The following is a 23,072-nucleotide window of genomic DNA, read 5'->3' on the forward strand; positions in this document are numbered from 1 at the left end:
ACCTGCGGGAGGAGTACCTGAGGGAGCCAGATGGCGAACCGACACAGTGGTCTCCCTGCCATCCGGGAGCCTGACATGAGCATACTCTGGATTAGTGTCAATGAGTTCGACCCCCTCCACCAGGGGTTCATACTTGCTTTGTCGTACCGGGCGTTTCATGAACACTGTACCGGGATGGGTCAGCCAGTTGGGCACCGTTTGACCGTCAACATAACGTCGTTGGTGAGTAAACATTCGTTCGTGAGGAGTGGCATTGGTGGACGTGCAGAGCAAAGAGCGTATGGAATTCAGAGCGTCGGGAAGGGTAACCTCCCACCGCTCGGGGCCCAGTCCTCTCGATTTCAGCGCCAGAGTTACGGCTTTCCAAATAACTCCATTATACCTTTCCACCTGCCCGTTTCCCTGTGGGTTGTAACCCGTCGTTCGACTAGTTGCTATGCCGAGCTCTAGTAGGAATTGTTTTAGCCCGGCCGACATGAAACACGGCCCTCTGTCTGAATGTATGTACGAAGGTCTCCCAAACATAGCGAAGAGGTCAGAGAGACATCTCACGACAGTGCCCGAGGTCATATCCGAGCACGGAAATGCGAAAGGGAACCTTGAATATTCATCAACAACGGTGAATATGTATCTGTTGTCTGTTTCGGTCGGCAGGGGCCCTTTGAAGTCAATGTTTAGTCTCTCGAAGGGGGAAGTGGCCTTGATCAGTCTGCCAGATGCCGCGCCAAAGAATCTGGGTTTTAGTTCAGCACAAACAGGGCATGAAGCATTCATTTGTTTAATATCTTCAACAGAATAGGGAAGATTTTGTCTGCGCACGAAATGTGCCATCCTGGTTACCCCCGGGTGGCACAGAGACACATGGAGGTCTTGCAAAGCCTGACTGATTGTTGCCGAACTGTAGACCCAAGAGAAGGTATCTGCAGCAGGGTTTTCTTTCCCGGGCCGGTAAACAATGTCGTAACTGTAGCAAGCTAGGTCTATCCGCCATCTCATAATTTTTTCATTCTTAATTTTTCCGTTATTTTTCCCATCAAACATGAATGCCACGGATCGTTGGTCCGTAACGAGCGTGAAGTGGTTTCCCAGTAAATAATGTCTCCATTTCCGCAGCGCTTCAACGATGGCGTACGCTTCCTTCTCTATCGCTGAGTGTCTCTGTTCGCTTCTAGAGAGAGTTCTCGAGAAGAACGCGACCGGCCGCCCAGACTGATTAAGTGTAGCAGCTATGGCGTGATTTGAAGCGTCGGTTTCCACCACGAAGGGCACCGAGCTGTCGATCGATAAAACCACGGACTTACTGATATCATCCTTGAGATTGTGGAAAGCTCTTACAACAGCGGCATCTGGTGGAAAGTTTTTGCAATGCACTAGGGGATGTATTTTCTCGGAGTATTGCGAAATCCATCTCGCATAGTAAGCGAACATCCCGATCACCCGGCGCATTGCCTGCAGGTCCTGAGGAGGGGGTAGCTCACGGAGCGGGCGCAATCGCTCAGGATCAGGCTTAATTGTGCCGTCGGCTATCGTGTAGCCGAGAAGGTCAATTGACCTTGCCGAGAATACGCATTTCTCGTAGTTGAGAGTCAGATTATATTTTCTAGCAATGCTCAAGAATCTGACCAGATTCCTATCATGTTCCCTCTGATCCCTACCGCACACTGTGACATTATCCACGTAAACAAAAGTGTCTTTGAGGTTTTCATCTGAGATGATGTCGTCCATAACCCGTTGGAAGCAAGCTACTCCATTCGTGACACTGAAAGGTATTCTCCTGAATTGGTAGAGGTGCCTCCCTGCCTGGAATGCAGTGTAAGGTTTGTCTTCCTCTCGGATGGGAATTTGATGATAGGCGCTTCGCAAGTCGATGGTACTGAATACCTTATAATTGGCCACGCGTTCGACCATCTCATCTATGCGCGGCAGGGGGTAGGCGTCGAGTTGGGTGAAGCGATTGACCGTTTGGGAATAATCGACAACCATTCGTTTCTTATGGTTCTGACTGCTGGTTACTAACACCTGTGCGCGCCATGGCGAATCGCTCGGTTCTATAATTCCCTCTTCCAGTAATCGCTTGGTTTCCGAAGTGATGAAATTCATGTCAGCAGTGGTATATCGCCGCGATTTGATCGCTATCGGTTTGCAGACCGGCGACAAGTTAGCGAACAGCTGGGGGACGTCACCTCCGCGGTGGTCAACGCATTTAAAATTAGACGAGGCTTGCTTCCTCCAAAGGGTATTTCGACGCTCGTGTGCTGCTTGAGGACATTATGACCCAGAATTACGTCTGCGCACAAATCACGAAGCACCAGTACCCTTACATCCCGATGCGTGTACCCTTTTACGTCCAATTCAACATTGCAGTACCCTCGTACGCGGGATTGTAGTGAGGTGGCGGCCATGCATACCGTATTGTCAGTCGGGTGGATTACCCATTTCCTGCCCTTCACTAGCGAGCTGTTGACGAAACTTTCAGAGCTACCGGTATCAATCAGTGCCTCAGCCATATGCCCGTTAATTCGTACGTTGATGATAGCCTTGGATAGACTCCCCGGGGAGGCTGCAGTTAATTTATTCTGCGAGTAGAGAGCCGCAGAAGTGGGTTTATTTCTCCTTAGAGTAGATTTACATACCCTGGCATAATGCCCTTTCTTGTCGCAATTCATGCATGTGGCATCTCTGGCGGGACATTTTTGACGAGGATGCCTTTTGTACCCACAAATAAGCATTTACCAACCGGAGCAGTTGCTGAGGAGTTTGACGTGGCCTGGGTATCCGGCTCCTCGGGTGTTTCTCCATCCCCTATGTCTGGCTGTGTCTGTGCCAGTGGGGTTCCTTGAGTTCCCACCGTAGCAGCGTTCATTAGCAGCATCGGTGTCCCAAATGACTCAGATTGCTGCTGAGCCGTATCCATCGCTCGTGCCTGATCGACTACCTTGTCAAGAGTGGGTTGCGCTTTCTCTAGTAAGCGTTGCCGTATGTGGGCTGATCTGAGTCCTTGGATGAATGCCTCCCGTGTGGCTTCCTTTCGGTGTTCCTCGGCGATACGGCCCGGAAGCTGCCGTCTTTTCCCAGCTGATTCAGAGCTTGCAGGAACTGATCGATTGTCTCCCCGGCTGCTTGCTTGCGTGTGTTGAGAAGATGTCGTATGTATACCTCGTTCTTGGGCTTCACGTAGAGCGCCTGCAGCACGTCAATCGCTGCTTCGTAAGTGTCGCACTCCGAGAAGAGCCTGTACACGCTGGGCGAGACATGATTCACGAGAGCGGCAAATTTATCGGCTCCTTCCTCGATGATGGTCAGATAGTGTGAGAAGGAACAGAACCAATGCGACCATTTCATTTCTGCGTCAGTCGCGTTTGGGTCTGCGTCGAACCTCTCTGGTTTGTAGATCTTGTCCATCGTTGGTTGAGAGAGCCGAGAAAATCAAATGGAATAAATTGAAATGAGAGCGAGAGATGAACCTTCAGAGTTTAGGCTTTATTCCATTTGATTGGAGCCGCTTCTACGGGCACACCGGGGAATACAGGTTCAGCTAGGAGTACATAAGCAGTAACGTATACATGTGCGATTAATCATTGCAGACAATCCGCGTAAGCACGGAGTTCGATATAATCTCCATTCTCACCAGTCAATGAGCACCTTCAGTTAACGAGCATCAAGTGAACAGCCGATGTAAATGGCAATGCCCCGGGGACAACCACTCGTGCCGCAGAGACCTCCCCTTATACGCGAGACGCACAACATGTGATCCCGCGTCATGTCCCTCAATTCACCTCAATTCACCACAAGGATATTTTTTTTTTTTTTTTTTTTGAGATAAGAAAGAGATTAGTTGGGAGAATGGGGGATGTTTGGAAAGTGGGGAGGATCAAAATTGAAGGTAATGGGGAGGATAGAAATTGAAGGTAATGGGGAGAAAAAACAAACAAAAAAAAAAAACGATCGAACACCGAGTGGAACCGGTAGGCCTCAAGCCTAGGCCTCAAGCACAGGTAAGAACGTCGACAAAAATACTCACAAAATAGCACGATTTTTGAAACAAAACCGAACTAGCAACACACAGTAACATGTAGGTGAGAAAATTAAACAGTTAAAACGGGACAAATAACAACCGGGAACTTAGCTTTGAGAACGTCAGCAGGGAGCCCCGAAGGAGACCTCTCGCTGCTCTAAAACCGGAACCGGAAGTCTCAATGTTGTAAATTTTTAATTGTATTTACAACATTGTTCTTTTTGGTTCTTTTAAAGTCCTCAACTTTTGGCCTTTTAAAGCAATTTAGAGATTTCTACACAGAATATAATAAAGATGCATTGTACTGTTAATTTAGGTCATAAATCAATTTGGACTTGTGCAATCCTGAAACCTAACATCAAATTGGGCTTTTCTACTGGCAATGAGATAAAATGGAAAACTTTAAATTCAAAGAGTGCAAATTAAGGGATCTAACTTCATGTCAAACAAGATGGTATTCATAGAATACATACCCCATGCAGTCTTGAGAAGGACTTGGTGCGAACCAACTCATCTGGTGGAAAATTTGTGATTAAAAAAATGAAATCCAAATCAAATGGAAGACCAAATAAAATAGGTACTGCATTGGAGTCATCAAAAGGAACACAAACAGGTAAAAAGCAAAGATGAAGTCATCAGGAAGAACCTGGATACGATTCAAGGTTCAGCTGCTACTCCTCTACCCTAAAACCCATCTCAGCGCAGTCAGTGAGCCTCATTAAAATAAAAAAGAATGCAGATTAAAAAAAAATTTTAATAACTCTGGCTGCCAGACCATGTGGCTGATCAGGTTGAAATTTAAAACATATATTCCCCTTTATCACTAGATCATAATTTCGAAGTTATACTTCGATTGATGCAGCAGTTCAAGAAAAAGAATTTTTAAATATTTTCCTTCAATCCAATATGACTGCCAAACCATGTTTGGCAGCCGATCAATATTCATGAATGCCCTGGTATCCCCAAGGCTTGGAGAACATGTGTGTGAAATCTTCCCTTGATCTGTCTAGCTGTTCTGGAGAAGATTTTGAAAGATTTTAGGGTAAATCCAATATGGCTGCCAAACCATGTGACCTATGATGTCATAGGTGGGAAACTTTTTGTTCCTCATGGATGGGTTGTCATACCTGTAAAGTTTCACCTCCACATATATATATATATATATATATATATATATATATATATATATATGACTGATGACATCATAAAAAATTTTTCTGTTGACCAATTTATCCCGAGATAACCCTCAAAAAAATTTTCATACTGATCGGATGTAGCGTTCTACATAGGCAATTATGATGTCATAACGAAGGCACCTTTAACATCATTAAAAAAAATCACACTTATTCCTCATGGGGAGTACTTGACAGGTGCCAAGGTTCAATTTTTTTCATGGAGCGGTTTAGGAGATACAGAGGTTCATTGTTTCTCCTTTTTTCAACATATCTGCCACATCACGTGATCTATGACATCATTATTATTTTAACATTCTTCATGAGTAGTTGCCCCTATGATAAAAATTTCGTGTCAATCTGACAAGCGATTCCCGAGAAAAGGGAATTACAAAATGCAGACACACATGTACATACGTACATACGCATACACTTAAAAAGTGCAGACAAATTAGGATATGGAGGGGTCACCACACGAGAAAACCATACATTTTGAAGGAAATAGTCTTTCAGTGTATACAATACCATGAACTGTCGCTCTGTACAGCATTAGGCTGAAGCTCTTGTGTCTGACGTGAAACTCCTCGACTCGGTGCCCTGAAGACCCTTTTCAACTCTTGAGACCAGAGTAAGAACTAAATCAGTTGCTAAAAGAGCAGATCCTTGAAGGACTTTATTCGTTTTATTTTTGTGTTTAAATACCACCCAACATTTTCTAACAGTAGGCCAAAACACAAGAAACATTGTGACTGTTTAGGCTTGTACTTTAACAGGCCGTCATGAAGTGTTTGGCCAACATCACTCAAAAAAAGGAATAGAGAAAATATTAAGCCAACTTTAAGAAATAGTTCAACATCATCACGCTGACTTATACTCTCAAAAAAGGCATCCAAATGGTTCATCTGGTGTCTGTATTACAGCTCCAGGGTTTGAGCATAAAGCCCTGGTCTTATCAAGAGACTCAACTGAGATGCTTATAAAAATGTGACCATCACTTGAGAAATGTATTCTTGTTGCCTTGCCATGTCTTCTGAATAGGAACACAGTGTTATGGAGACTGAATGAAAATTAATATTATGACTGAATTACAATTAGTAATGTGAGCTCAAAACTCAATTATGCCTGATGGATGTGGTCAGTGACTGCTGGTAAAGCTTTCTGAGGGTTTCTGATAAGCAATAATGCTCTTCACAACACATATATCATGACCTGGAGTAATTTGCTTGTTTTTGTAGAAACTATTAAGAGAATCGCAAATATCTCCTTTTAAGCTCACAGGATGTGTGAAAACTTCAACATTAAGAACTGGGATTTTGATGTCTGCGAGTTGGACTTGAGGATATAATTGGCTCAGAATGGGCTTAACTCAGAGAATCCTGGGAAATCCGAAAGTTTCTTGGTTATATTCAAGGTTCGTAAGTAATACTGGAGATATTTTCACCCTGCATTCTTCTCTCTCTCTGGACTGCAAGCTTGGCTGAAAACATCTCATTCAAAATGAAGCTTAGCTGAATGTCTTCTTACGATTCATCTGAGAATCAAACCTTTCTTCTTGTGGATCCTTTCTATTCCTACTCAAGAACTTCTCTATCTTTGATGCAAAATCCTTTTTTTGTCATGAATCACTTCACTTCCTTTGCTATAAGTTTGCTTTTGTAATGTATTTCGTGTATTTGCCATTGCTATATGCTTTGACACCCTTGGTGTCAGGGCCATGAGTATATTACTGAAGAATTATTAACCCACTGAACCGAAGCATGTGCATCATCCACCTATATCACAATGTGAGCTATCCACAGATCAAGTATATAAGGAGGAAAAGTACAAAGATGTTGGGGGTGTCAGGAGTGGATCCAGGAGGGGAGACACACACCTGGCATGTGCCCCCCCCCAAACCCCTCCCCTCCCATCAGAAGTGATTGTTTTTTCATCTGTATTAAAGTGTATATAACAGAAGAGGTGGTCTCAGAATGTGGGATCACCTGATAGTCCTCAGACCACTGCTGATGTTGACCACAGAGTTCAACAAGAATCTGATTTGTACCATTCAGTTTGTTCCCATGGTGGAAACTTGATGATTAATGAATGACTGGAATCGTTTGTCATTGAAGATGTTTCTTTTCTCCTAACCAATCATGAACCAAGAAGTGGAATGGTATCCCAAATATCAGATAATCCAGAGTCCCTATCATTCTGTTTCAATTCGGCACTCGGTCTGTATTTTCAAGTCTCAAGAACATGCTTTTTGACCATGGGAAATTCTCCAGGGTATACAATAGGCATCAAATGTGTTGGAAAATAAATCTTTGTTTTGAGTGAGTCACATAGTCGAGAATTGAGATGATAAAGGTAAATGTTCAGCTGATGGTAAAACCGTAATTCTGATTGAAGGTCACTTCCATGTTAAACCTTGTTCAATACATCAGACATTGATTTGATTTGATTTGATTATTACACAATTTGTTTCATTATATGCAATTTCTGCTTTTCATTCAATTGGATTTTGATGAGACAACAATTAAAATCAATGTTGAGTTTTGATTAAAAGTTTTTTTTTTCATTGGAGTACTTCTTTTCAAGTGTATCAGAACATTCTTTGTCAATATTTAGAATAGTCTTTTGAATTTATGATAAAAAGAAACAAACAAAAAATGCTCCCCTCGCTCTGCTAGCAAAATTATATATTTTTCGTGCAATTATGTAAATTTTTGCAACCCCCCACCGCTCCCCATCCAAAAATCATGGATCTGTGCATGGGTGTGGGGGGGTGGATAAATCGATAAATTACTTTAAAAGGAGGGTTAGTGAAGTTGGGTAAAAGGGAGCAAAATAGAAAAGAAGTTGAAAGGAAGTTAAACTAAGAGAATGTGATGCAAGTTGAAGTATGAGACGTGGGGAGGGGAAGGAGATAGGGCAATGAAAATTTCGGTCATTTTTTGGGGGGTACATAATATCTGTCTTAGTGGCAAGACAGAGTGGTTACTGGTCACTTGTTCAGTATGACCGCTCCTGTATGCCCGCAATAATACCAGTGTGGAACAGTTTATCAGATGCCACTGTAGGTCACCCAACAACATCCGGGTTCAAGGCTTTGTGCTCCAGAGCACACAGATATCATGAAGTCTAATACAGTATACTTATAATGATGTTGTTTTGTATGTACGATTCTATCACCTTGTTTTTATTTCACTATTATTATTCCCTCACTTGTATATTTGATACTCTGTGCTTTCATGGCACAAGTGGGCAGTTTTTGTTTTTTGTAGTGCTTATCCATTAAAAAAAAATGTAAATTTCGCCTTACACAACAAAAAGTCACCTTGTGGCTTGAAAAGAAAAATTGAAAATGTTTGCATTTAAAGTAAACCCTCTAAGAATTTAAAACGACCAACGGATGATAAATGTGAAAAGACGAAGGAAATGTAGTGAGATAATTAAACTTATGAGAGCTACATGGATTTTAAAAATAGAACAGAATTGACGTAACTTGGTTGATATGACAATGCCTTTATTGAGTCAAACACAATTTCGTTTTATAGCACATGCCCCCCCTCTCCCATGCCCCTACCCCCATCCCCCTTCCTCATGCAGCTGCAACAACAATCCAGTACATAAATGCATTGGGTAGTATCGGCCATTCCTTGAAACATATATCTGACGCTTAACAAAGCACTACATGGGTTATGATGTACAATATGGTACAGTGATATGTTAATACCAATACTTGGCTGAGTCTCAGGAAGAAAATGGCTTTTCACAGAAATGGCATCTTCAATTGAAAAGGATAGGTTGCCACAGCCAAGCGCTGAAGTTAAAATGAAGTTTGTAGCCTGCTCTTAGATATCACCAATGTTGATTTATTTTTTTCTTGTCATATATGCCTTAAACGTTGGTCTAATTAAATTCGTATCTCACACACATCTCCATTGAAGATCAAACTTTGGTATTTCTCTAGGTTGTCAATTTTTCCAATACAGTTTACATCATGCTGTCATTGGTTATTATTCAGCGCCGTTGTGGTAACACCGATGTCTGCTCTATTTAAGAAAAGCTTTCCCATGTACCAAGACAAGCTGGAGAGCTATGTAACTTGGCATGATGTTACGCTAGATTTTTTTTTTGTGTCACCAGCAATTGGAACAACAAAGAAATCTGGCAATGATTTCTGCACGATTATTTCCGTGACCTTTGTGAGTATGAAGTGATATGCCCTCGGGAATAACAAAACGGCTCACAAATTTAGAACTCTACTCCACTCCTGTTGTACCATATGGATTGTATTCTATCCAAAGTTTGTCAAGCCTCAGGAATGTGGTGTTGAACTTTTTTGTTCACCAATGTTATTCGTGGTTACACCAACAGAGAACAGCTTGATAAGCACTGGCCTCTCCTGGTAAATGCGGATAAATACAGACCCATGGCTTGGTTTATTCGATTGTCAGATTTCATTTGTGTTTTTAAGAGTTAAAAAATATACAAGAAACTTGTATACAGGGTGAGGCTGTTCAGGCCCATCCATGCCTGTGCTTTAGCCACAATCACTTGATTTTCAATAAACTTCCAAAATCCAGACTTTCCAACCGTCTCCACTCGTGTTCCACTATTTTCCCGTTCATTGAACTGTCTTCCTGAGATGGTTCAATCGGATGTTTCCCTCCAGTGCTTCATACAGGTGATGAATCACCATCTTGTGTCATCCCCTATCCTGACACGTATTTTCAACCACCATTAACCCGACTGAACCCAACCCTCTTACTTGCATGTTTCCTCTCCTCTTCTCTCCTGACTCCCTTGCTCAATGCATCACTACCAGTGCATTGCCTTTTATGTACTCTGCCTCTTCGCTCTTCCAAGAGCACAGATTTCGTCCACAGAAAAAAAATCCAAAAATTAATTTCTTGATTAGTAATCCTATTTACACCATTAACTTTTCCTTCTTCTTTCTTATGCACTGTCTGGCTGTGGATAGCATCATTTGCTGTAGACACAGCTATGCTACTGATGCAATTCCCCCTGTATATTAGAGCAGAAAATTGTAATTTGTTCAGGATGTAGGCAAGAGCTCACTTCCTTTTTATGATAGCTCACCTGCTCTTTAACATTCACCAACTAATGCTTGCAGACGGGCCGCAGAGTTAACGTCTATCTGAGGGACCCGCACACACATCGATTAATCATCCTGCCTGTGAAACACCAGAATGATAGTTTATAGCTGGGCCGAGATTCAAACATAGGCCAGACAGTTTGAAGGTGAGTGTGTATAACTCCAGGATATTCTGATAACCCTCCATTACTTCCATTTTGCAATCAACTTAAATGGCATGTGTCACAGAATAAGTCACATTCAAGTGATAATTTTGCATCACATTGCATATCACTTTTCAAATTGGCATGATGATTAGAAAGGTCGCCTTAAAGTTTATGTTCCTAAAAAAAAAACTGAGAAAGAATCTCAAGATGGTGACGGCTCTGCAAAGTTTTCCAAAAACATGCCGACAAGGTTCTCTTAAGATGGAGCCACAAGGAATACATGCAATGCTCTGAAAGCTATCTTCGCCATCGCACTTCACCATCGCAGACAGGGCGGTGGTCTCTCTGTCTTCTACTGCCTCCTTTCTGGTCTTGCACCTTCTGCTCTTTCCATGCTTTGTTCCTCCAGGATTCTGGAGACAGGAGTCGCGTGAGGACCCCTCGTCCAATCGGGAGGCGAGTGGTCGGGAAGAGAAGCCCCTCCCTCGAACGACAAGAGATAGACGGGATGGCGCGGTGTCGGGAGGGTCTGGTCTGCTGGAGCGCGGAACACATCTCTCGACGCTGAGCGCGGAACACATCTCTCGACGCTGAGCGCGGAACGCATCTCTCGACGCTGAGCGCGGAACGCATCTCTCGACGCTGAGCGCGGAATGCATCTCTCGACGCTGAGCGCGGAACGCATCTCTCGACGCTGAGCGCGGAACGCATCTCTCGACGCTGAGCGCGGAACGCATCTCTCGACGCTGAGCGCGGAACGCATCTCTCGACGCTGAGCGCGGAACGCATCTCTCGACGCTGAGCGCGGAACGCATCTCTCGACGCTGAGCGCGGAACGCATCTCTCGACGCTGAGCGCGGAACGCATATCTCGACGCTGAGCGCGGAATGCATCTCTCGACGCTGAGCGCGGAACGCATCTCTCGACGCTGAGCGCGGAACGCATCTCTCGACGCTGAGCGCGGAACGCATCTCTCGACGCTGAGCGCGGAACGCATCTCTCGACGCTGAGCGCGGAACGCATCTCTCGACGCTGAGCGCGGAACGCATCTCTCGACGCTGAGCGCGGAACGCATCTCTCGACGCTGAGCGCGGAACGCATCTCTCGACGCTGAGCGCGGAACGCATCTCTCGACGCTGAGCGCGGAACGCATCTCTCGACGCTGAGCGCGGAACGCATCTCTCGACGCTGAGCGCGGAACGCATCTCTCGACGCTGAGGGTTGAACGCATCTCGACGCCGCTCTGGTTCGCTCATCTTGTCGAAGACCGCATGAGGCGGGAAGGTCCCTTTCATTTATTTTGGGTGTGCGTCTGTCTGTGGGCCCGTCTTTAAGTAGAAACTGGATAAGTGCTTTTTGCCTTGTACATACTGCATTTCTTATAATCGGATGACTCTGCTCCTTGCGTGCACCCCCTGCCCCCCCCCCCATTATAAATAAATCCCCCTGTTAAATGTTTCAGCTCATTTTTGTGTTTCTCTCATTGGCTGAGCACGGTGCGTGTTGGGAAATTTGGGAAAGCGGCAAATTGTACATTTGGACGGATGGGACCTCGGTGACCATCCGCTCGGGTTACGCACGGGTCAAGCACGCATACGGCTCGTCCCGTACGAGTGCCGTTGAGAGTGTGAATACTCGGTAGCTCGCCACGTGGGCCTCCAGGTATTTTGAAGTTTGAAAAGTAACCCTGTCCCACGTGCTTGATTTATTGACGATTCACGGTCCTGTAAGGGACCCATACCTTTCGGAGTTTTCCGAAAGGTACGATCTAGATTCCGGTGTTCGGTAGAGTCGAACCGACTGCTCCACCGAGCAGTCGTGCTCGCAGCCGATACCCGGCTCCACAACAATATATACACATATACATATATATATATATATATATGTATATATATATATATATATATATATATATATATATATATATATATATATATATATATATATATATATATATATATATATATATATATACACACACACCCTGTGTCGTAAGAGGTGACCAGGGTTGCGTCAGGAAGGGCATCCAGCATAAAACATGTGCCAAATCACTATGCGGATCATACGGATGATCCGCTGTAGTGACCCCGAACGGGAGCAGCCGAAAGAAGAAGAAGAAGAAGATATATTTATACAGTATATATATATTTATACAGTATATATATATATATATATATATATATATATATATATATATATATATATACAGTATATATATATATATATATATATATATATATATATATATATATATATATATATATATATATATATATATATATATATATATATATATATATATATATATATATATATATATATATATATATATATATATATATATATATATATTTATACAGTATATATATATATATATATATATATATATATATATATATATATATATATATTTATACAGTATATGTATGTATATATATATATATATTTATACAGTATATGTATGTATATATATATATATATATTTATACAGTATATGTATGTATATATATATATATATATATATATATATATATATATATTTATACAGTATATGTATGTATATATATATATATTTATACAGTATATGTATGTATATATATATATATATATATATTTATACAGTATATGTATGTATATATATATATATATATATATATATATATATATATATATATATATATTTTATACAGTATATGTATGTATATATATATATATATTTATACAGTATATGTATGTATATATATATATATATATATATATATATATTTATACAGTATATGTATGTATATATATATATATATTTATACAGTATATGTATGTATATATATATATATATATATATATATATATATATTTATATAGTATATGTATGTATGTATATATATATATATTTATTTATACAGTATATGTATGTATGTATATATATATATTTATACAGTATATGTATGTATATATATATTTATACAGTATATGTATGTATGTATATATATATATATATATATATATATATATATATATATATATATATATATATACATATACTAGCTGAAATACCCGGGAAAGTTGCCCTATTTTCCTCACGCTAGTTAGACTGAGGCATTAGTTGTACGGAGAAAATTAGGAAGGCTTCTTTTATTCCTCAGATTTATGGAAGGAAGGCTTTATGCTGCCGTAATCCTCAGAGAGGTCATAGTTGAAGGCGGCCTTGAGCCACTTAATGTTTCTCGCAGCAGTGGAAACTGTCCTTGATGTCCTGCCAAAACCCGGACCGAGAAAAACTGGAACGTGAGTTTTGTGCTTCTCTCGCCCGTCGGTGTGACGCTCTATTTGCAGTGAGGCGATGCTCTCTCTCTGCAGCCGACTCTGCTTGCCTGGCTCGTTCATGAGCAGATCTATCAGCAGTTAGCTGTTGCCGTGCGCGTGCAGTTCAATAATTCAAATAACAGGAGGCGAATGTGTATGATTAAAAAGTCAACGAATAGGAACATTTTGTATTTCAAAAAACCCTAGCGTTTTTAACCATGAAGCCTTTTGTTATGATTAATACGCTGGCGCACTATTCGAAAGACTTTTTTTTTAATGAAAATAAAATTTTTTTTCATTTTTATGGAAAGCCACTTAGTGCATCCTGGGGCTGAATGTTAGGTCTATATGTGTGTAAAGTTTCATCAAGATCGGTTCACTGGTCTAGGAGCTTATTGGTTACAAACAGACAGAAGGACTGCCATTTATATAGTAGATATATATATATATATATATATATATATATATATATATATATATATATATATATATATATATATATATATATATATATATATATATATACACACAAACACAAGCCTGGTGTTGGCTCAGTGGTTAGGATGGTGGCTTGGGATACCAGGGTCCTGAGTTCAAGCCCCGTTGGCTGCTGAATAAACACCAGGGGGTTGACTCAGCCTGTCATCCTTCCGAGGTCGGCGAAATGAGTGCCAGTGTACTGGTCCCGGTGTATGCCCCGGTTAGAGTAGGTGTACCATATCCCTGTGTGTCGTAAGAGGCGACCAGGGTTGGCGTCAGGAAGGGCATCCGGCCATAAAACATTGCCTCAAAAAAAAAAGCCAAACCCCTGCACAGCAGGGAAAAATGGCTGTAAAAACGGTCATATTATATATAAGCCTGGTGTTGGCGCAGTGGTTAGGGCAGCGGCTTGGGATCCAAAAGGTCCTGAGTTCAAGCCCCGTTGGGCCACTGAATTAATACACCAGGAGGTTGACTCAGCCTGTCATCCTTCCGAGGTTGGCGAAATGAGTACCAGTATACTGGGCCGGTGTATATCCCGGTTAAAATAGGTGTACCATATCCCTGTGTCGTAAGAGGCGACCAGGGTTGCGTCAGGAAGGGCATCCGGCGTAAAACATGTGCCAAATCACTATGCGGATCATATGGATGATCCGCTGTGGCGACCCCAAACGGGAGCAGCCGAAAGAAGAAGATATATATATATATATATATATATATATATATATATATATATATATATATATATATATATATATATATATACATATATATATGTGCAGGATGGCCAGAAAGCATAGAGTCTGGAAACATAGTCATGTTATTTTTGGGTGACGTGGCCCTGTGGAGTCGGCTGCATGCTCGCCAGATCTCAACTCCCTTGATTACATCTTCTGGGGTATGCTGAAGGCACAGGTTTATTCAGTGAAAATCAGACATGAATCATCTGAGGCAACGCATCACAGATGCATGTGCAAGAATTGATGGAAATGCTACATTAATGTACTGCATTCACTGCAATTTTGCACAGTGCATTGAACTGTGCATTTCTCATGAAGGACAACACATTGGCATGTCATGTAATGGCAATAAACCATTTATAATGTATATTCACCTGTTTCCAGACTTTATGGCCACCCTGAATACATATACGGTATATGTATATGTATGTATGTATGTATGTATATATATATATATATATGAAAAATGAAGACTCACTCACATCTCTTGCATGTGAATGGAGGGAATAACCAATTAGCTCTCACCTAATCAATTAATCCCAGGTGGCTATCAACATCATCATCATCGTTTTACGGCTGTTTCAATGTTTGCATGTGTCAGCTGTGGTTCACCTCATGGCTGCTTTCTCGGCTGCATTATCCCTTGCTCGCCCTCTTGTTCAGCCTTTAAATCTAAGGTCATCTCTCAGCAACACATCCCATGTTTTCCTCAGATAGCCTCCAGCTATCCTTACATTCACATTCATGTGTATACACCTCTTCACATGGCTGCTCACCCCCATCCTTTCCACATGTCCGAACCATCTCAACCTACCCCTACGCATAACCTCAATAATGCTTTCTATACCTAACTAGGATTATAAATATAAATCGACTCCCACGCTCTTCTCGCTGAAGAAGCTGCATAAATCAACCATGAAAGGCTACCCAAGGTAAGCCCTTTGCTGTTTCAAACTCTTCCCAGTGTTTCTCCACAGCTGTAAAGATGTTCACAAGCAGTACATACATGAGAATCCTCATGCTACACAACGCCTCAGCTGCCAGACCAGTTTAAACGCTTGTTGGCAAATCAGCAGCGACAGCGCAGACAGAAAAGCATACCAACGAGGCTCCCAAGCATGTACCATGTGTAAACGTCAAAAGCAGTCAACATATAAATGAAAAACAAAGACCGACCCACATCTCTCACCTGTGAATGGAGGGAATAACCAATTAGCTCTTCTCAAATCAATTAAACCCTATCCTCTCATCCCAACTCTCTCTTCCTCATATGTGGTGACTTCAATTGTCATCATGCCAGATGGCTGGGTGTGGGTACCTCTTTAACCTGCCATGGCACTTCAGCAAAAGACGTCTACGACTCATTGGGACTGACACAATCTATCAACTTCCCAACCCCGATCTCAACCAACAGTACTCCATCTCTTCTGGATCTGATTTTGACCAATTTCCCTGAAAATATCTGCTGCTGTTCTTCTGCTCCAATTGGTTCATCTGACCACATGCTTGTCAAAGTAGACATCTGTTATTAGAGAACCACCTCAGCGCTGTCGAGTCTGGCATTTCACTCAGGCTGACTGACAGGGACTCCATCAAACTTCTCGACTGATCTCTCTCCACTTTCTCCAACATCAACTTGTCTTGGGAATTCTTTCAAAGAAACTTGCTCTCTCTCTCATGCACAGATTTATCCCATCTCATCTTCGCTTGTCCTACCCTTGTCCTACCCTTCCTCCTGCCGATGGTACACTGAAGCTTGTGGCGAGGCAGTTGTCGCGAACCAACTTGCCTTCACCTCATGGAAGGCTAATCCAACTGAAGGCAATCTCGGTTCCTTCCACAAAGCTCGGAACAAGTGTGTGTCTTCCCTCAGGAGAGCCAGAAAACAACATTTTTTTTTTCTTATCTCGTTTGAACTCTGGAAGCTGTCTCCCTCCTCCAATTCCTGTTGGCATCAAGTTAAGTCTGTTTCTGGTGTTTGTTCCCCCTCCATCCCCTCCCTTACCTCAAATGGCCACACAGCTGATACTGCATGTGAAAAGTCTGAATGCCTAAACTCCGTGTTTGCTTCTAAATCTTATGTCCCAAACCCATCGCTTTCTGTATCTACCTGACCCAGTCACACCCAGCTGTTCCTGGACTCTATGTCCTTTTCTCCAGACAAGGTGGAGAGCTTGCTGTCAAACCTTGATTCAGATTTTGCAACCGGTCCAGACTGCATCAGCCCACGTATCCTAAAAACCTTCTCTGCTGCTCTTGATCACCCTCTCTCTGTTATATTCACCCTCTCATTTGTTCATTATCATCTGCCATCTGCTTGGAAATCAGCAAACATTATAAAATCAGGATAAAATTGAAATCACAAGCTGGTCCAACATGTGGAACATGTCTTTCAATCTTGACAAATCTCACACTTTCACATTGTCTCTCTGAAATTACCATCTGGAACACCCCCCCTCCCCAATCTACTTTCTTAACAATCCTCTTGAAGTCCTTTCATTCAAGTTTCTGGGTCTCACTATCTGCCATGATCTTTCCTGAGAAAACCACATTTCCAAACCTGGCCTCCAAAGCCAGTCACCGACTGGACATCCTCTGTCATGCAAAGTCTTTTCTTGGCACACCTGAGCTCCTGACCACATACAAAGCTTTCATCCGCAACCTGATGGAGTACTGCTCTCCCCTCTGGGCTGGTGCTCCCGCCTCTCACCTTTCTCGGTTTCACGCTGTGGAAATCAAGGCATTTAGGATCATTCGTTTCTCCCGCGATGAGGCTGAGTCTTTCAATCTCTCACTGCAGGCAGGTCGGTGGTCTTTTTGTCTTCTACCGTCTCCTCTCCAGCCTCACCCCCACCCTCTGCTCTGTCTGCGATATGTACCCCCTCCCATATTTCTGCAGGGCGCTCAAGGTCTGTCAGCAACCCCCTTCTGGTAAAATTACCAAAATCAAGAATCACTGTTCACGTTTTCATTCCTCTTTTCTCCTGCCTTTGGAACAAACTCCCACCCTCTCTTCAATCCCACTTTTCTCTCCAGGTCTTCAAAACAGCTGTTCACCACCATCTCTTATCTTCCCCCATCCAAAACCATGATCTTTTCTACCCCCGTTAATCCACCCCAAACACACCTTCAAATTCCCTGCTTTTCTTCCTGAAAGTTTGTCGTGTAAGGACCTAAACGTCCCTGTAGTGTCCATCTTGTTTACCCTGTGTATCCCGCCCCATCCCTCTCCCTTGCACAGATGTCCTCATATCTCTGTTCCCCACTGTGTTTTTTCCTTCCCTCTCTCACCCCTCTTTTCTCCTGCTCCCTTTGTTGTCCATTACATATGTTAGCTCTCATATGAGCCTCGACATTGTATATTTAAAAATAAAAAACCCAGATGGCTAAGATCATAATAATTAAACCCAGGTGGTTAGGCTCGGATTATATGATATCAGCAGTGTGCTGTTTCTCTTTAATCTAAAATTCTGCATATTTCTCAGCTTTGTAAGCGGCAAGGTTCGGCCCATTAATTGAAATAAACAGCATGCTGTTGAGTGTGCTGACATGCATTCGGCTTCTCTGATCAGTCAGAATAAGATTCATCACACTCAAGCCACGTTCACATTCAGCAGGGGACACAGGAATTACCCCAATTGTGGTGACCAGTTGCTTCAGGGATCTCCCATCTGCTGTGTATATTTGTACTCTCTAAATTCCTTTGAAAATAAACGTTTCAAAAGTTCGAACTACAAAGTTTTGCACAGATTCAAAATTTTATGATTCCCAAGCAAAATGTTTGCATCCTCTTTTGCTGGCCACAATTAAGGGATTAGTAGGGCTGCCTCTTCCAGGACCCCTTTGTCATCAAATCTTCTTCCCATGTTGTCAACTAAAGCTAGGAAGAACTGAAAGCAGAAGCTTGTGTCGGTATTTCATTTGTTGGGCTTCAGATGGCCCTGCAATTGGAACCCATTTATATGCACTGGTACTGGAGAACTCATCTATCATAGTGCTGGTATTTATTCCATCCCTGGTCTTCATAGCACCTAGAGCTTTTAGTACAACTCTAATCTCAAGCTTGGCAGTGATGGCAGTGAAGTTCCTGTTTTGAAGAAACATGGATAGGCCTTTTAGTATGCTTAGTGCATCTTTGATTGTGGCTAGTTCCATGGAACACAGCCAGTTTGTCATCTTGCCCAGTAGTCAAGCACATTTTGCTTTGTCCTGGGAAGAATGTGAACTCTCTATTGAACCATTTCCAAAGAACTTAACGAGAGCAGGATAACTTTCCCATAAAGCAGCCACCGATGTGCAGAAAGATGACAGCCAATGGATGTCAAAACCTCGACCAACCTGATGCACTTGGACACATAGCTCAGCAGCCACAGCTTCAAGTTGCCTCTGGTTCATTGGACTTTGTGAAAAGAATGAATACAGCAAATCTATCAACAGGTGAAAATGGCTTGCTTCATTCACTGTCCGAACAGCGTCAGGAATAGCGAGCTCTCGGTTATGGTTCATGCAATGAATCTCGATGGGATTACTGTTAATCTTTCCTTGCAGAACTGATGCTGCCCCCTTTATACTTCCCAAGCATTGATGCTGCTCCATCAGTTGCAAAACCTCGTAAATGCTCTTTCAGTACATCTTCAGAGATACCATACCGATTCAGGGTGGAAAGCAGCTCATCTGCAATGCCAGCACCTGTTCCCAATTTTAGCTCGACAATGTTAATAAAAAATTGTTTCATGATACATCCTCAAATACAATTCAAATGTAAATTATTACACAAGGTATATTATAGGCAGATGTGCTTTCATCAATCAGGACACTGAACTTGTTGCATGAATCAATTATGTACTCTCTAAATTCCTTTGAAAATAAACGTTTCAAAAGTTCTAACTACAAAGTTTTGCACAGATTCAAAATTTTATGATTCCCAAACAAAATGTTTGCATCCTCTTCCTCCTTCCTTCCACCGGGCACCGCTTCCAATGTAGCCTCCACTAATCTACTCGTGCGGCTCGACCAAAGGAAGCTTGAGCGGTGGACCGAAGCTGTCAACACCATCGACTTCTCGCACACCAGCCGCAAAGCATGGATTATCATTAACAACCTTACTGGCCGGTCAGCACGCTCCCCTCGCCAGTGCCCCGTTTCTGCTAACACCATTGCGACCCAGCTGGTGAAGAATGGGGTGTACGAAGCGAGGGACAGCAACTCATTTCGACTTGTGGCCAAAGAGGTGTCTGACCTCTGGAGAGCGGAAACACCAGACGGCGAAAGTATCTCCGATGACTTCACCCCGGATGAGCTCGCCACCGCCCTCCAACTACTGAAGCCACACAAGTCTCCGGGTCCCGATAACATCTGCCCGGAACTTATACTCCATGCTGGCTCTGCATTGAAGTACTGGTTACGCGAATTCCTCTCTTCCTGCTTGCGCCACCTCAAAATCCCCAAAATCTGGAGAAGAGCCCTAGTAGTCGCGATCCCCAAGTCTCATAAGCCACCAGGGGACCCGAAGAGTTATCGCCTGATATCTCTCCTTTGTGTCCCCTTCAAAATCCTCGAGCGTCTTATCTTCGCCCGCATCGAACCAATTATAGATCCGCTTCTCCTCCCTCGGGAGCAAGCTGGTTTTCGGCGTGGGAAAACTACCGTAGATCAGGTCACTCTTATGACCCAAGTAATCGAGGACTGCTTTGAGGCTAAAAAGAAGGCCGGTGCTGTGTTCCTTGATCTCACAGCTGCCTATGACACCGTATGGCACCGCGGCCTCACCTGCAAGCTGCTCCGCCTGCTCCCAGACAGGCACATGGTCCGTATAATCATGGAACTTGTCTACAACCGAAGCTTCACCCTCACCACCGGTAGCGGACAGCAAAGCAGGTTACGACGCCTTAAGAACGGCGTCCCACAGGGATTGGTCCTGGCCCCCCTCCTCTTCAATATCTGCACCCACGACCTGCCGAACACGGTCTCCGCAAAGTACGCTTATGCGGACGACCTGGCTATCGTACATCCGGCAAGGAAGTGAGAAACACGAGAGGGGACTCTGAGCCAGGACATGTCTACTTTATCGGCATACCTCCAGAAATGGAGATTGAAACTCAGCGAAACCAAAATAGTGTCGGCAGCTTTCCATTTGAACAACAGGGAAGCAAAACGTGAGCTAAATGTCAATATGAATGGAAAACCCCTGTCCTTCTGCCCTGAGCCAAAATATCTTGGGGTAACATTGGACAGGTCGCTCACGTACCGCCGACACCTGGAGTCACTACGCAAGAAGTTAACATCCCGCGCCGCACTGCTAAGACAACTGATGGGCTCCGGCTGGGGTGCGGGTGCTGTCACGTTGCGTACAGCAGAATTAGTCCTGGTCTACTCCACCGCCAAGTACTGTGAGCCCGTCTGATGCCGCAGTGCTCATTCCCACCAGATCGACACCGCCATCAACGGCGCCTTGCGTACTGTGACCGGATGTCTGCATCCCACACCAACGGACAACCTTTCCATCCTTGCAGGCATCCAACCCGCTGAGCTTCGCCGTGAAGAAGCCACTCTGTCTCTCACTCACCGGGCACTGGAGCCAAACCATTTGCTCCATCTCAAGCTCTCTATTTCATCAAATGAGCAGCCCCGGCAACTGAATTTGAGACACCCATTTGTGCCTGGCACACAGTCGTTGCTGAAAAACACCAACGACCTTAACACCAGTGCGGCCCACTGGGCGGATCACAACTGGAGCGCGGAATGGCGGACGAACTCCACCAGACTCCGCGCTTTCATTCCCGACGTCGGTTCCCATACCACCGGAATGCCCTTGCCAAGACTGGCTTGGGTACGACTCAACCGTCTACGTACCAGCGTCGGACGACTCTGCTCAAATATGGGGTGTGGCTCCTTCTGCGGCTTGTGAGTGTGGCGTGGAGGAACAAACCGCAGACCATGTCATCCTTGGCTGTCCCATATACCGTGCCCCAAGCGGGGCACATGGTCTGCGTGTCTTGGATGACGATACAACCCAATGGCTGCTCGACACCTGCCCCGACATATAGCCCGGGGCGCCGCCACAGCTCCGGGGTGGTAAAAGGCATAGACCCTCGGCCCCTGAGCATGACGAGAAGAAAGAGAATGAAACCAAGATGAAGCTCGAAACGAAGAAGAAGAATCCGGGCATTAGCACAGATAATTATTTATCGCAAACCTGATACATCACAATGACGTCATATTCGTTTTTATGACGTCATCATTAAGAGGACGAGAACCTTAGCTCATTCGAGCTTGTTAATGGAAAATAGAAGCACAAAACACCCCTCCCCCCCCCCAAACCCCACCAAGAAGAGCTGTTTATGTATTACGTACGCATTCAAAATACATACGTAATATATAGACAGCTTTTTAACAACAACAAAAATAAATAAATATATATGTGTGAATGGACGACCTGAAAACAGCGAGGTCGATGGAGCACGGTGCCGCTGTGGTGTACTTATCTATTTTACCAGGAGATCTCGTGTTTGCGACATTGCGATTTAAACAACCAAGGAGCCCTCTGGAGGAAACGTGCGAGCATCGCATGCACGGCACGACACGGCACGACACGGCCGAGCCATGGGCGCCGTCCTGTGACCGGCCGTGTCCAGGTGCTATGGACTGAGCTGAGCCTCCCGATCGATGGCCCATTGAGGGGAACACGTCGGTGCCGCCATGGACGAAACGCTGGAGGCTCTGGAAGATCTGAACCACAATAATCGGGCAGCAGGGCCTGGGCAGACCAAGCAGCCCGGGCATGGATCTCTGTCCGTGTCGGACAAGGCGCAGAGTCCGGAGCAGGCAGATGGACGCGGACGGAAGAACAGCGCAGCAGACGCGGTTAAATCGGCCACCAAGTTCCGTAAGTGTTTATTCCCGAGGGTGGTTTGAACGAACGAGCTGTTTGTTTGTGTTCGTGAGATCTCTCGATGTGAGGTGAGTTGTACATGAGAATTCTTACACTGTACGTACAGTGTGCCAAACAAGAGTGCTGATCGATCAAACTCGATTTAACCAGGAAGGTGGCGCTTGTCACCATCGGGCCATCTCACCTGCTCGACCTGGCCAAGGTGTAACTGTAATCCGAGT

At 43.7% G+C, this 23,072-nt stretch overlaps 1 protein-coding gene and 1 long non-coding RNA gene across 5 annotated transcripts in view; one reads left to right on the top strand and one right to left on the bottom strand.

The window, feature by feature from the left end:
• LOC147015773 (uncharacterized) overlaps window positions 1–23,072 on the bottom strand; it is a 68,844-nt gene that overhangs the window by 41,023 nt on the left and 4,749 nt on the right. The window lies entirely within an intron of this gene.
• CACUL1 (CDK2 associated cullin domain 1) overlaps window positions 22,493–23,072 on the top strand; it is a 73,292-nt gene continuing 72,712 nt past the window's right edge. The window contains exon 1 of one of the 4 annotated variants that reach the window (XM_085848274.1): window positions 22,493–22,845. In XM_085848274.1, the coding sequence (XP_085704400.1) occupies window positions 22,659–22,845 (187 nt within the window). In that variant the 5' untranslated portion in view covers window positions 22,493–22,658. The remainder of the gene's footprint in view (window positions 22,846–23,072) is intronic. The other 3 variants (XM_085848275.1, XM_085848277.1, XM_085848276.1) reach the window with 3 other exon arrangements.

This window comes from Eptatretus burgeri, chromosome 12 (genome assembly GCF_056783735.1).
Source record: "Eptatretus burgeri isolate ZD-2024b chromosome 12, Ebu_testis_v1, whole genome shotgun sequence".
Taxonomy (NCBI): domain Eukaryota; kingdom Metazoa; phylum Chordata; class Myxini; order Myxiniformes; family Myxinidae; genus Eptatretus; species Eptatretus burgeri.